The sequence below is a fragment of the Haematobia irritans genome, chromosome 4 (genome assembly GCF_050003625.1).
Source record: "Haematobia irritans isolate KBUSLIRL chromosome 4, ASM5000362v1, whole genome shotgun sequence".
Taxonomy (NCBI): domain Eukaryota; kingdom Metazoa; phylum Arthropoda; class Insecta; order Diptera; family Muscidae; genus Haematobia; species Haematobia irritans.
In genome coordinates this window covers 161,502,709-161,519,113 of record NC_134400.1, presented here as the reverse complement: position 1 = coordinate 161,519,113, position 16,405 = coordinate 161,502,709, and the positions used below count along the sequence as shown (strand labels likewise).

The 16,405-nt window shown below is 34.0% G+C and overlaps 1 protein-coding gene across 5 annotated transcripts in view; it reads left to right on the top strand.

Moving 5' to 3' along the window:
• Positions 1-11,417, top strand: part of Mbs (Myosin binding subunit) — a 251,005-nt gene extending 239,588 nt beyond the window's left edge. For all 5 annotated transcript variants that reach the window (XR_012721281.1, XM_075303751.1, XM_075303749.1 and 2 more), the window contains one exon: positions 11,247-11,417. Coding sequence is in view for 4 of the 5 variants with exons in the window: in XM_075303751.1 (XP_075159866.1) it covers positions 11,247-11,333 (87 nt within the window). In the remaining variant the exon portion in view is untranslated. The remainder of the gene's footprint in view (positions 1-11,246) is intronic.
• Positions 11,418-16,405: the final 4,988 nt, after the last annotated feature.

The window sequence follows — 16,405 nt, the reverse complement described above, 5'->3', positions numbered from 1 at the left end:
TGAACGGTGAAATGTTTTGGAAAAACTAATGAGGTAAACGAGTCACTGGGAACATAGCCCTATCATAACTATTTGTAGGTACCTGTTATGGTAACAATAACATTTTGCTCTTAAAACATGTTTGAGGTGATCATATTCCAAGTCTGAGTGCATCTTCGGCATACTTACTTATTAAAAAACCTCTGGGTTTACAATTTTAAGCAATTTGGATAAATTCTACGGTTTATAGAAGGCCAAGATCCCAAATCGGACGGTTAGTTTATATGGCTGCCATATCAAAACCTAGACCTGCCTGCAAACGAAAAACGAATTCCAATTCCAGGACGGTAGAATCACTATTGAAGTCTTTAGCTTGTTTACAACAGGCAGACCGATAGACAAACGTATATTGTTCGATCGTCGTAGATTTTCTACCTGATCAATAATATATTATATTGTAGGTAATTGATCCCCCAGAGATAGAATATGATCACCCCAAACATGTTTCAAGAGCAAAATGTTATTTATTGACGGTGAACATGGAACAATTTTGTCGCAATCATGTAATAGTTTCGAAAATTATGTATCTGATGTATATGTTTGCTGAAAAAATAAAATGTTTGCGACAAAAATGTTCCATGTTCACTGTCCAAAAGTGAAATTTTGACTTGAAACATGTTTGTGGTGATTACAATCCTTATCTGTGTGATATTCCGATGTGTTAATGAAAAACATCACCATTCCATGGTTGATTGACTACGAATGTCCACATAATATTAATGAAATGTTTTATATTATAAATGAAATGATTTTTTTTTTGGACACAGAAAATTATGTATTTTCACAAAATATTAACCCGCCGTTAGTTTTGCGCTATTCTCGAGAATGGCTTTCTACAATGTATCCATAGTGGCATATTTATACCCTACGCCACAGTGTGGAACAGGGTATTATAAGTTAGTGCATACGTTTGCAACACCCAGAAGGAGACGAGATAGACACATGGTGTCTTTGGCAAAAATGCTCAGGGTGGGCTCCTGAGTCGATATAGCCATGTCCGTCTGTCTGTGAACACATTTTGTAATCAAAGTCTAGGTCGCAGTTTTAGTTCAATCGACTTCAAATTTGGCACAAGTATGTGTTTTGGCTCAGAATAGATCGCTATTGATTTTGGAAGAAATCGCTTCAGATTTAGATATAGCTCACATATATATATTTCGCCCGATATGGACTTATATGGCCCCAGAAGCCAGAGTTTTACCCTAATTTGGTTAAAATTTTGCACAAGAAGAACAATTAGTACTATAGTCAAGTGTGCCAAATTTTATTGAAATCGGTTCAGATTTAGATATAGCTCCCATATATATCTTTCGCCCGATATGGACTAATACGGTCCCAGAAGCCAGATTTTTTGGCCGAATTTGGTTGAAATTTTGCACTAGGAGTACAATTAGTAGTGTAATCAAGTGTGCCAAATGAAATCGGTTCAGATTTAGATATAGCTCCCATATATATCTTTCGCCCGATATGGACTAATACGGTCCCAGAAGCCAGATTTTTGGCCGAATTTGGTTGAAATTTTACACTAGGAGTACAATTAGTAGTGTAATCAAGTGTGCCAAATTTTATTGAAATCGGTTCAGATTTAGATATATCTCTCATATATATCGTTCGCCCGATTTACACTCACATGACCACATTGGCCAATCTTTTACTCCGATTTAATTGAAATTTTGCACAGGGAGTAGAATTGGTATTGTAGCTATGTGTGCCAAATTTGGTTGAAATCGGTTCAGATTTAGATATATCTCCCATATATATGTTTTTCTGATTTCGACAAAAATGGCCAAAATACCAACATTTTCCTTGTAAAATCGCCACTGCTTAGTCGAAAAGTTGTAAAAATGACTCTAATTTTCCTAAACTTCTAATACATATATATCGAGCGATAAATCATAACTAAACTTTTGCGAAGTTTCCTTAAAATTGGTTCAGATTTAAATGTTTCCCATATGTATACCCTGAGCCACACTGTAGAACAGGGTATTATAAGTTAGGTATATGTTTATACCCTGCGCCACACTGTGTAACAGGGTATAAACATTGTGTTCCAACCTAGTGCATTAGCCGACTTAAATTTTAAGTCTATTGATTTTGTAGAAGTCTATCAAATTCTGTCCAGATCGAGTGATATTTAAATGTATGTATTTGGAACAAACCTTTATATATAGCCCCCAACACATTTGACGGATGCGATATAGTATCGAAAATTTAGATCTACAAAGTGGTGCAGGAAATAATATAGTCGGCCCCGCCCGACTTTAGACTTTCCTTACTTGTTTTAATTAATATTTTGTCTTAAATGACTCAAATGGAAAACTTCATCGGATTGACATTCTCTCTCGAAACATGTTTAGAGTGATCATATTCCTTCTCTGCGTGCGTTAGTTACTATAGAAATTTCCTTTTTTTTTCTTCTCTTCACTACCATTTTTCAGTGTTTCTATTTGCATATATGGCCATGATCATACACATACATCAGGCAATAGTTTATTTTGTAAATGTTTGTTAAAGAAAATCATAAAACCATTAATTCAATTCAAAACAGAATTTTTAATTTTTCTTACTAAATCTTCTAATTTTTATTTAAAAAATTGCATGAATTAGTAATGCATGTGTGTCTGTTACAAAATTTTAAATATTATTTTTTTTTTGTCATATACAATTTCATAATAGTGATTATTAAGCTATCAGATAGCGATATAGGGATTACAATCGATTTGTTAAAAAAAAGACTTAATAATTTTATGTTATGAGTTTATATAAGAACCTAATTACAGATTTTTAGGTTTGTGAAAAGAAACATAAAATTCCTTCCATCGTGATACACACACTGATTATACATTTATAAGGTTTTTGGTCTCCTTAACTTATGTTCCTTCTAAATAGACCTCAGTGTCCAGAAACTTATCATCAAGACAAGCTCTTCCTTCTATTGTACACTGAAAAAAATAAATATTTTAAGCAAAAAAAAAAAAAATTGCATGTCCGTCAAACACCAATGTCAATCCAAATCCAAAAATTATGGAAATCTTAAAATAAGGATTACAATTTAGCTCAATGTTTGTGTAGATTTAAAGCTGATTACATTTCCAAAAATATCTTCATTAAAAACAAGTGTATACGGCCGAAAGCTCGGCCAGGCTGTACTCTCCACTTCTACTAAAGACTGTCATCCACAATCGAATTACTTGGGTTGCGGTATCACTTGCCGATGGCAAGGTATCTTAAAACTTCCTAACACCGTCTTCTAAATTGCAAGGTAGTCCATACGTTGTATATATTAAACTAGAAAAGGCCGAGTCTTCAGTAGAAGTGTCTACGCAATCCATTGTGGAGCATACATAAGCTTCGGCCTGGCCGAACTTACGGCCGTATATACTTGTTTTTATTGTTTTGGAGTGTTAGCATAAGTAAGAACAAGAAATCTTTGTGCTCAGGAAAATATTTTTCTTTTCAGCGTACTATTTGCTGTTTCTATTAATAATTTATTTATGTATATTTTTATTTATAATTAAATCGCTTGCAGCTGGAACTACTTTTCATTTGAAAGCCTTATTCTGGTACCAAGGATTAGATAAAACAGCAGTTTTGTTCATTTTTTAAGAGAAACATATCGAAAATAAAACAAGTAACGTCTTAATCGGGCGGGTTCGACTGTATTTATCCTTCACCACTATGTAGACGTACATTGTTGATACCATCTCAACTCCTTCAATTTTGTTGGGAGTATTATAAAGGTTTATAATCCCGTGAACAAATATATAAATCTGACCCGATTTGGAGAAAATACTTCTCTGGACTTAACATTTAAATCTAACAACCTGGTACAAAACGCAGTCTTGATATAAAGCTAGTGCTAGTGCTTGATATAAAGCTAGTGCAAATCGGGCGAAAGATATATATGAGAGCTAATGGGTGATACGGTCAAAATTTGGTCAATATAAACTTGACGTATTTCTTTCAATTTTACATTTAAAAAACCTGAACACCCCTCATTTTGAAGGAGTGTGTGTGTAGAATGTTGCTTCTCTTTTGATTTTGGAATTCACTCTTCAGTTGTCAAAATGCCGTCCAAACAAAAAGAGCAGCGTATCAAAATTGTGCTCGCGCATCGCGAAAATCCGAGCTACTCGCACGCAAAGCTGGCAAAATCGCTAAAAGTTACCAAATCAACCGTTACAAATGTAATTAAAGTGTTTGGGGAACGTTTGTCGACAGCCAGGAAGTCTGGATCGGGGGGAAATCGAAAACCGGATGCCGCTGAGACGACAAAGAGAGTTGCCGGTAGTTTCAAGCGAAACCCTAACCTCCCCGAGATGCCGCAAATAAGCTGGGTGTATCGTCTACAACCGTGCATCGAGCCAAAAAACGAGCCGGACTATCGACTTACAAGAAGGTATCGCGATGATAAACAAACTACGACGGCCAAAGCGCGATACCGGAGGCTGTACACGACGATGCTGACGAAGTTTGACTGCATGGTAATGGACGACGAAACCTACGTCAAAGCCGACTACAAGCAGCTTCCGGGACAGGAGTTTTATACGGCAAAAGGAAGGGGAAAGGTAGCAGATATTTTCAAGCACATAAAACTGTCAAAGTTCGCAAAGAAATATCTGGTTTGGCAAGCCATCTGTACCTGTGGCTTGAAAAGCAAAATGCTGCTTCATAGCTTCCGGGACTGTCACCCAAGAAATTTACGTGAAAGAGTGTTTGAATAAACGTCTGCTGCCTTTCCTGAAGAAACACGGTTGTTCCGCACTGTTTTGGCCGGATTTGGCATCTTGCCATTACGGTAAAAAGGCCATGGAGTGGTACGCCGCCAACAACGTGCAGGTGGTTCCCAAGGACAAGAACCCTCCCAACACGCCAGAGCTCCGCCCAATTGAGAAATACTGGGCTATTGTCAAGCGGAACCTAAAGAAGACCAAAAAAACTGCTAAGGACGAGCAGCAGTTCAAGGCAAACTGGCTTTCTGCGGCGAAGAAGGTGGACAAGGTGGCTGTACAAAATCTGATGGCAGGTGTCAAGCGTGAGGCCCGGCAATTCGGATTTGGAAAAGCGAAAGCCTAACTGAATATTTTTCCTGAATTTTATACTAATTGAACTTGAAAAAGAAATTTAATTTAATTAAATTTTTTAAATAAACAATTTCACCCATTTACACGCGTTTTCCCTTGACCAAATTTTGACCGTATCACCCTTTATATCTAAATATCAACCGATCTCAATTTGGCATACTTGATGATATCATTAGTAGTACTCCTTGTGCAAAATTTGAAGCGAATCAATATGAAATTCTGGAATCTAGGCCATATGCATTTATATATCGAAAGATATATATGGCAGCTAAATCGAAATGTGAACCAATTTGTCGGATATTTTGCAAGTTGTACGGGACATTCAAAACAATCAGAAGTAAGAAGATCGGTTCATAAACACGTCAATTATGATCAAATCGGAGATAAATATATATGGTAGCTACATATAATTCTGAACCGATTTTTAAACCAAATTCTGAAAAGATTTTTGAACCAATATCAATAGTGATTGTCTTTAACCCGAAGAAAGACCCTATGCCAAATTTGAGGACGATCGGCCTTAAACTAAACGATGGATTCCAGACTGCTCCTTCTTGGCGTTATATACAAATGCACAAACTACTGTACAACTGCACAAACTACTGTACCTCAGTAGTGGTGAAGGGTATACAAAGTCAGATCGACAGGGAAGAAAGCCAAATTAGAACCGCTGAAATAAGTACAATAAATAAAGACTTATTTGTCTTTATGTAAGCAACGTTAACTAGCCGGGTTATGAATAAAATTCCATTCATCAAATCTTTTTTATACCCACTACCATAGAATGGTGATGGGGGTAAAAAATAAGTTTGTCATTCCGTGTGTAACACATCGAAATATCGATTTCCGACTATATAAAGTATATATATTCTTGATCAGGGAGAAATTCTAAGGCGATATAAGCATGCCCGTCTGTCTGTTGTAATCACGCTACAGCCTTCAATAGTGGCGCTATCGTCCTGAAATTTGGCACAGATTCGTTTTTCGTTTGCAGGCAGGTCAAGTTCGAAGATGGGTTATATCGGTCCAAGTTTTGATATAGTCGCTATATAAACCGATTTACCGATTTGAGGTCTTGGGCTTATAAAAACCGTAGTTTTTATCCAATTTGCCTGAAATTAGAAATCTTGAGGTATTTTAAAACTATAAAGAGGTGCGCCGAAAATGATGAGTATCGGTCCATGTTTTCGTATAGCCCCCATATAGACTGATGTCCCGATTTTGCTACTTGGGCGTCTAGAAACTGTATTTTCTATCCGATTTGCCTGAAATTGAAAATCCAGCGGTATTTTGGGACCATAAAGAGGTGTGTCGAAAATGGTCCGTATTGGTCCATGTTTTGGTATAGCCCCCATATAGACCGATGTCCCGATTTTGCTTCTTGGGCGTCTAGAAACTGTATTTTCTATCCGATTGGCCTGAAATTGAAAATCCAGTGGTATTTTAGGATCATAAAGAGGTGTGTCGAAAATGGTCCGTATCTGTCCATGGTTTGGTATAGCCCCCATATAGACCGATGTCCCGATTTTGCTTCTTGGGCGTCTAGAAACTGTATTTTCTATCCGATTGGCCTGAAATTGAAAATCTGAAGGTATTTTGGGACCATAACGAGGTGTGTCGAAAATGGTCCGTATTGGTCCATGGTTTGGTATAGCCCCCATATAGACCGATGTCCCGATTTTGCTTCTTGGGCGTCTAGAAACTGTATTTTCTATCCGATTGGCCTGAAATTGAAAATCTGAAGGTATTTTGGGACCATAAAGAGGTGTGTCGAAAATGGTCCGTATTGGTCCATGGTTTGGTATAGCCCCCATATAGACCGATCTCCCGATTTTGCTTCTTGGGCGTCTAGAAACTGTATTTTCTATCCGATTGGCCTGAAATTGAAAATCTGAAGATATTTTGGGACCATAAAGAGGTATGTCGAAAATGGTCCGTATCGGTCCATGTTTTGGTATAGCCCCCATATAGACCATATAGACGATCTCCCGATTTTGCTTCTTGGGCGTCTAGAAACTGTATTTTCTAACCGATTTGTCTGAAATTGACAATCTAGAGGTATTTTAGGACACCAAATATGTGTGCCGAAATTGAGGTGTATCGGTTCATTTTTTGATATAACCCCCATATAGACCGATCTCTCGATTTTACTTGGGCGTCTAGAGACTATATTTTCTAGCCGAGTTGCTTGAAATTGAAAATCGAGAAGTATTTTAAGATCACAAATAGGTGTGTCGCAAATGGTGCATATTGGTCCATATTTTGGTGTAACCGCCCCATAGTTTGGTATAGCCCAATATAGACCGATCTCCCGACTTCATTTCTTGGGCTTCTTGAATCCGTAGTTTTTATTCAATTTGCCGGAAATTAGAAATATAGACGTATCTTAGGACAATAAAGAGGTGTGTCGAAAATGGTCCGTATCGGTCCATAGCCCCTATATAGACTGATCTCCCGATTTTACTTCTTAGGCTTCTAGAATTCATAGTATTCACCCAATTCGTCTGAAAGTGGAATTCTAGAGGTATTTGAGGAACATTAAGATTTGGTGAGTATTGGTCCATGTTTTGGTATAGCCCCCATATAGACCTAACTCACGAATTTATTTCTAGGACTTCTGGAATCCGGCTGACCACATATAGGCCAGCCGAATATGGTGTATGTCGACCCATTTTAGTATAGCCACCACATAGACCGATCTCCAGATTTAACTCCTTGGGCTTCTTGGTCCATTTGGCAAGGCATCGATATAGACCGATTTAACTTCTTGAGGGTACACGCAAAGAATAAATATTTTCCTCCGGAATGAAATTTTAGACTAACGAAATTCCCCTTTCGTATAAAGTATTTTCGTTTAGAGCATGCCTGAACCCATGCCAGTTAAACTGACGGTCTAAAAAAACCTAAGTATAGTAAAGCGCCAATATTTGTGCTAATCCACCAGTTTGTTGCCAAGAATGCTGATATCTATGGTTTCTTCCCTTTTCATGATTCCTTTCAAATTCCTCTTCAGCACTGCAGATATGTCTTCACATCATTCCTCGCATTCCTCATCACTGGGACATCCCAATCGAAGTTCAAAATTTCTTTAACCCCCTAGTGTCCAAAACCCGCCTTTAGGCGGTCTTCATTAAATAAGGAAGCTTTTAGTAAAACACACTTTAAGACAACAAAAATGAATAAACTAAAAAGAAAACATAGTTGAACCTGTTCAATTGCCTTTGCAGCATATACTGAATTTTATCGTATAAATTTTTCTTGATTTTGTGTCGTTAACATTGAATATTTAATCAGCTGACAAAAAAATTGAGGCATTAGAGGCTTAATATCCGTGTTTCTCAAACCTTTTTTCTCTAGGTCCCATGTCCAAAAATATGTAATTTTCTAAATTCTAAGAGTTGACTTCCACAAATATTTTATTTGATATGTACTACAACAGATTGAATAAAAACTTTCAATACTTTTGTTGTAATTTTTAAAAAAAATCTCATTTATAAAAACCGTTTTCCAAATTCGTAAATATTTTTTTCTTGAGGCACGTGTGTATTAATGAAAATAAACTTGCTAAATGACAACCAAATTAGCTGTTTTTTAATTCAACTTAAAGAGAACACTTGTAGCTTTCGATACCGTTAAAGTTTTATGAACGAAAACAACGATGACAGTTAGTATCAAAATACAAAAAGTTGCCAACAGGCAACTTTAGGGTCGAAAGGGTTAATGGTTTGAAATACGAAAAAATGAATTTCTTTTCTCGGAAACAAATTTTTAGATTAAAGTTTTTTTGTTAAAGTTATTTCATTCAGGGACAAAAAAAAAGTTCATTGGGAACAAACGTGGCAATGAAGGGTATCATGAATAAAAATTTGTTTGCCTTTGAGGAGACATCTTTAACAAAGAAATTTGGTACACACAAAAAACTTTTTGTCTGGTTCAATCACGAAATTAATTGATCCAATTAATTTTTTAATTGAAATGTCTTCAATCACAGAAATGATAGTATCAATTAAAAAGTTAATTGAAGGCCAATTAAAAAATTAATTGATCCAATTAAAACATTAATTGATACTATTAATTTTTGTGATTGATTTTTGTTTCAATTAAAAAATTTGTTGAATCAATTAATTTTTTAATTGAATATTTTTTAAAACTCAATTAAAATTTTAATTGGAAAATTTTTCGTGAAATTTTTTTCTGTGTAGGTCTAAAATTTCGTTTCGGAGGAAAGAAATTAATTTTTTAGAGTGCATGTTTTGTGTTGAAAAGCCTAGTTTTTAATGAAATTTCACTCACAAAATTTGTTTGTTATAATACCTACCAACCTCTAAAAAGAATAAATTAACAGGTTGGCTGATAAGCCCCCGGTCTAACAAAGAAAAACAATTTTTTTTTGTCAAAATTCGTTTTTATTATTCAACATAGTTCCCTTCAAGAGCGATACAACGATTATAACGACCTTCCAATTTTTTGATACCATTTTGGTAGTACTCCTTCGGTTTTGCCTCAAAATAGGCCTCAGTTTCGGCGATCACCTCTTCATTGCAGCCAAATTTTTTCCCTGCGAGCATTCTTTTGAGGTCTGAGAACAAGAAAAAGTCGCTGGGGGCCAGATCTGGAGAATACGGTGGGTGGGGAAGCAATTTGAAGCCCAATTCATGAATTTTTGCCATCGTTCTCAATGACTTGTGCCACGGTCTTGGTGGAACAACACTTTTTTCTTCTTCATATGGGGCCATTTTGCCGCGATTTCGACCTTCAAACGCTCCAATAACGCCAAATAATAGTCACTGTTGATGGTTTTTCCCTTCTCAAGATAATCGATAAAAATTATTCCATGCGCATCCCAAAAAACAGAGGCCATTACTTTGCCAGCGGACTTTTGAGTCTTTCCACGCTTCGGAGACGTTTCACCGGTCGCTGCCCACTCAGCCGACTGTCGATTGGACTCCATTATGTTTCATCCATTATCACATATCGACGGAAAAACTCGGGTGTATTACGAGTTAACAGCTGCAAACACCGCTCAGAATCATCAACACGTTGTTGTTTTTGGTCAAATGTGAGCTCGCGCGGCACTTATTTTGCACAGAGCTTCCGCATATCCAAATATTGATGAATGATATGACCAACACATTCCTTTGATATCTTTAAGGCCTCTGCTATCTCGATCCACTTCATTTTACGGTCATTCAAAATCATTTTGTAGATTTTTTTGATGTTTTCGTCGGTAACCACCTCTTTCGGGCGTCCACTGCGTTCACCGTCCTCCGTGCTCATTTCACCACGCTTGAATTTTGCATACCAATCAATTATTGTTGATTTCCCTGGGACAGAGTCCGGAAACTCATTATCAAGCCAAGTTTTTGCTTCCACCGTATTTTTCCCCTTTAGAAAACAGTATTTTATCAAAACACGAAATTCCTTTTTTTTTTAATTTTTTTTCACAATAACAAAAGTTTTTTCACAAAAAACGCTCTATCTCACAAACTAATTGACTTACAGACGTCAAATTTTGACACGAATCATTTGAAGGTTGGTACTATATAAAAATAATATGCACTTAATACTAGCGACGACATCTATGTGTCAGACCGGGGACTTATCAACCAACCTGTTATATTTCGATATTGCACGCGAAGGAGAAATTGGATTAACTCAAACCTGTTTTGTTAAGAGCAAAACATAGAACATTATTGCCGAGAAAAGAACATGGTTGCGACAAACACATTTCATGTTCACCGTTCAAAAATAACATATTGCTCTTGAAACATATTTGGGGTGATCATAGACCTTTTCGTGATGTGATTGGCTTTTTTGCTGTTATTTTTGTTAACATCTGATCTTACACCATTTTATTTGTTGTTATTTTAGTTTGTGCTATTTTAACGCATTAATAAAAAAAATGCTTCAGAAATCATATTCAAAATGAATACGCTTAGATATGTACATAAATGTTTTTGGAATGTATTTGTTTGGAAATATTGTTTTAGAGCTGTTTGATATGGATTCATGTTCGATTTAATTTCGCAAAAAAAAAAAAAAAACTAAAAAAAACAAAATTTTCTCTCAATCTCCCATTTAATAATAATTTATTTATTTATTTTTTTTATGTTTCTTTCACAGCAATTGGATGCTTATAAAACTGAAAACTTACGCCTTAAGGAGGAGAATGGAGCGCTTATTAGAGTAATTAGTAAATTAAGTAAATGAAATTCACTTAAATCTAATTTAAATCAATAGTAATTCTAACATCAACACTAATGAAATAAAAAAAAAAAAAAAAATTATTATATACAGCCATCATAAAAATATTTAATAGCTACAATAGCAACAACATCAACATCATTGCATAATGAACAGCTTAATCCTCTAATGCCCCAATTTTTTTGTCACCTGATTAAATTTTCAAAAGAAAGAAAACTAAGCAAGATAAATTTATACGGTAAAATTCAGTATATACTGCAAAGCCTCTTGAACAGTTTAAACTAAGTTTTCTCTTTATTTTACAATTTTTTGTTGTCTTAAGGTGTGTTTTACTAAAAGCTTCCTTATTAAATGAAGTCCGCCTAAAAGCGGGATTGGGCATTAGAGGGTTAAATCAAAAACAATTGAGAAAAAATGGGAATGGGAAATCAACAGCAAAGGATATAAAACTATTGAGGGTATTAGCTTCAAAATTGACGTTATGAAAATTAATGAAAACGGTGATGGTAACACTGGTCAAATATTCGACAGAAATATACAACAGGAATTCGTCGTCACAGTCAAACCAGCAAATATTTTTAGTTTACTTTGGATTATAAATTGATACGAATGTTTTCCCAAAACCCTTATCCAGATATTTTAAAAATGCTCTTGGAAACAGTTTGACCCTCATTTTGGTCAAATTATTTACCTAATGTGGCCATAGCCTAAGACTTAGAGGGAATTTGGAAACCGAAAAAAATTACAAGAATCGGGTAATAATTACTCAAAAAATAAGACAATATGAATGCAATACAGTGAAACCCCACAAAAGTGGACACCCTCGGTCACCCAAATTTTGTCCATATTTGGAATGGGTCCATTTTAATGTGATAATATAGCAAACTGCTCACGAAAATTCTCCACTTTTGAGAGGTTTCACTGTATTTGGTAAGACCTTGGCTAATTTCCCATATCCCCTTTCAATTGTTTTTGGCCTTGAACGACTGGTAAATAAAACAGTTAAACAAAATTCTCAATTCTTAAAAATCTGTTTTGTTTTTGTTTTTTTTATCATTCAAACACAAAAAATCTCTAGATACAGACAGACCCAATCAGAAATAATGAAACTATTTAATAATAAATATTTTCTATTAATATATTTAAAAATTATTATAAATATAGAAAACAAAACATTTAAGATACCCAGAAACAATAAATCATTGATTATAATTTTTATTTAATCTTATTTTTTTTTTCTACATTTTTACACTATATATTGGTGTTAAATATTTTTTTATTGATAAGAAAGAGAAATAAATAAATAAAAAAAAATAACATATAATTAGTAAACAATAAAATTGGAACTTATGTAAGAGATTATGCAAGGAAGAATTATTAAAAGAAAAAAAAACAAAAACCTTGGTTAATTTTTTTTCTGTGTAGAATTTTATTAAATTCTCTTTTGTTTTTCTAGTATTTAAGTCCATTTAAAAAAACACAATAATAAAATTAAAGAAGAAGAAACAAAAAATTAATTGAATGTGAAAAAGAAATTATTAATAATTAAAATTATTATCATTATTATTATTATCATTATTATTATTATTATTATTATTATTATATCTATACATACATACATTATATATTTTTATAGAGTTATCGTGTATTACATTGTATTTTGTTTTTAATAGATGATGATGATTTGTTCTTAAATTATTACAAAAAAATTTTCAATAAAAGGAAGAAAACCGAAAAAAAAGTTTGGCATTTTTTTATTATTTAATAATACGAGGGCGGTTCGGAAGCTTCTTAGCCTATCAATGAAAGAGAATAGTTGGTTTTTCAAAAATATTTTTTTTTTTTTAATATAATCTCCTGAAACTTCAATACACTTAGTCCAACGCTTTTCTAACAATTCTACACCCAGAAAAAAGTGCCTTCGAAACTAAAGGAAAATTTGTTCATCAATATACACACAAAAAAATTTTTTTCTGATTCAATCACGAAATTAATTGATCCAATTAATTTTTTAATTGAAATGTCTTCAATCACAGAAATGATAATATCAATTAAAAAATTAATTGACAGTCAATTAAAAAATTAATTGATCCAATTAAAAAATTAATTGATACTATTAATTTGTGTGATTGATTTTTGTTTCAATTAAAAAAATTGTTGAATCAATTAAATTTTTAATTGAATATTTCTTAAAACTCAATTAAGATTTTAATTGGAAAAATGTCCGTGAAATTTTTTTCTGTGTAGTTTATCCATTTTATTTCCATTAAGGTAAATTTTTGTGAGAAATAATAAAATTTACTCGTTTCAGTATAAAAAATCCTAAAATGAAAGCAGTTAGGAATAGTTCATTAACTCGTAAAAATAAACAAAATCCGAACTAAAACCATGTTTCCTCAAAATTAGTAAAATTTCTTATAAAATGATAATTGCGACTTCCTTTATAATAGAAAGTTTTTCATACATACGAACAACACTTGGCATAGAAAAATATTTTAGTTCATTCGTACTAAGAAGTATGCAATCCTTTCAAAACTTAAGGAAACACACTTGTTAGAATATAGGAAATTTTCCTATATTTCTATTGTCTACCTGTAATCGATACCTGTCATCGTAATCGATGTGTTTGCGCGTGGGTTGTTTTTTAGTTGGAATCGCGTTGTTGTGGTATACGGAGAGATTGTTAAAAAATAATATGGTAAAATAATATAATAAATAACAAATAAAATATATAAAATATTTGTTATTTTAAATTAGTGAGAAAAATTTTCGTTTTTTGAAAATAATTCTATCAATGTTCATTTCATTTGTCTTCATTTTGGAATCTTCAATTATCAGGTAATATTCAGTGACGCTAACCTTTTGTAACAAAAATGGTTTATGATTTTTTATATTTGTAGGTATTGAAATTGTTAAAGGAGGACAAAATCGTTAGGCAGCAACTTATTAAAAGTGAAAAGTACAAGAAGAAGAAAAAGTGCGTTTTACAGTTGATAATATCACATGGAAATTGGAAATAGTGGAATAATAAACTAATATTTCAAGGACAGTCGATACTGTTGATTCTTAATAAATATATTCAATATATATATATAAAACTTGTCTTTTATTGAAGATAAAATTGCTTATATAAATAAATAAAATTGTATTTAAAAACGAAGGTAAGCAGTTCTAATTATGAAGTAAAAGTTTTACCACAAATATGTAAGATTTGTCCAAATGAATGAAAAATGTTCAATAAAATCATTCCATATATGCATTCAAATCAGTTAAATTTTTCATTCTGTAGTTTAGTGGTACATAAATATAGGAAAATGTTAACTAATATATGGAATGCATTATACCTAATTTCTACGAAAATCACATCGTTCAAACAAATAAAAATGTCTTTGGCGCTATACGAAGTTCAACTTTCTTCACAATGAGTTCATTTTAACTTAAAGAAGCGGTCACTTTTTTCTGGGTGTATCCCTTGATTAAAATAGTTTTCCTAAAGGTCTTCAAAATAGTGGTTTACAACTGTAATTGCATCTTCATTTGTGGTAAAATGCTTGCCAGCAAGGATTTTTTTTTTTTAGATTTGGGAACAAGTAAAAGTCACTGGGAGCTAAATCAGGAGAATAAGGTGGGTGGTCAAACAACTCGTACTTTAATTTGTTGATTTTAGCCATTGTTAAAACACTCTTGTGCGCTGATGCGTTGTCTTGATGAAATATAATTTTTTTGTGTTGTAAGCCAGGACGTTTTTCTCGAATTTGTACATTTAATTGATCCAAAAGTTTTCAATAGTACTCTGAATTTATTGTTTTACCCTTTTGCAGATAGTCAATCAATAAAATACCTTTGAAGTCCCCAAAAACCGTTGTCATAACCTTATCAGCCGATTGTATTGTTTTTGCCTTCTTTGGGGCTTCATTCCTCCAGCTTCAGTCCATTGTTTGGATTGTTCTTTTGTCTCTGGAGTATAGTGGTGGATCCATGTCTCATCTACAGTTATGAAACGACGCTTAAAATCCATTTTATTTCGCTTAAAACTATCCAAACAAGCTTGAGAAATGTTCATTCTTATGCGTTTTTGATCGACTGTTAACAAATGCGGCGGCACCCATCTTGCAGAAAGCTTTTTCATTTATAGTTCTTCATGCTAAATTAAATGGACTCGATCATTTGAGATGGCCATGATATTAGCAATTTCACACACTTTTATTCGTCGATCATTTAACAGGTTGGCTGATAAGTCCCCGGTCTAACAAAGAAAAACACAATTTTTTGTCAAAATTCGTTTTTTTATTCAACATAGAGCGATACAACGATTATAACGACCTTCCATTTTTTTCCTTCGGGTTTGCCTCAAAATAGGCCTCAGTTTCGGCGATCACCTCTTTATTGCAGCCAAATTTTTTTTTGCGAGCATCCGTCCGTCCGTCTGTTGAAATCACGCTAACTTCCGAATGAACAAGCAATCGACTTGAACCTTGGCACAAGTAGTTGTTATTGATGTAGGTCGGATGGTATTGCAAATGGGCCATATCGGTCCACTTTTTCGTATAGCCCCCATATAAACGGACCCCCAAATTTGGCTTGCGATCGCTCTAAGAGAAGCAAATTTCATCCGATCCGGCTGAAATTTGGTAGATGGTGTTAGTATATGGTATCTAATAACCATGCAAAAATTGGTCCATATCGGTCCATAATTACATATAGCCCCCATGTAAACCGATCCCCCGATTTGGCTTGCGGAGCCTCTAAGAAACGAAAATTTCATCCGATCCGGCTGAAATTTGGTACATGGTGTTGGTATATGTTCTCTAATGACCATGCAAAAATTGGTCCATATCGGTCCATAATTATATATAGCCCCCATATAAACCGTTCCCCAGATTTGATCTCCGGAGCCTCTTGGAGGAGCAAAATTCATCCGATCCGGTTGAAATTTGCAACGTGGTGTTAGTATAATGCCGCTAATATCCATGCCAAAATTGGTCCATATCGGTCTATAGTTATATATAGCCGATCCCCAATCACACAAAAATTGGTCGATATCGGTTCATATTCATGGTTGCCACTTGAGCCAAAAA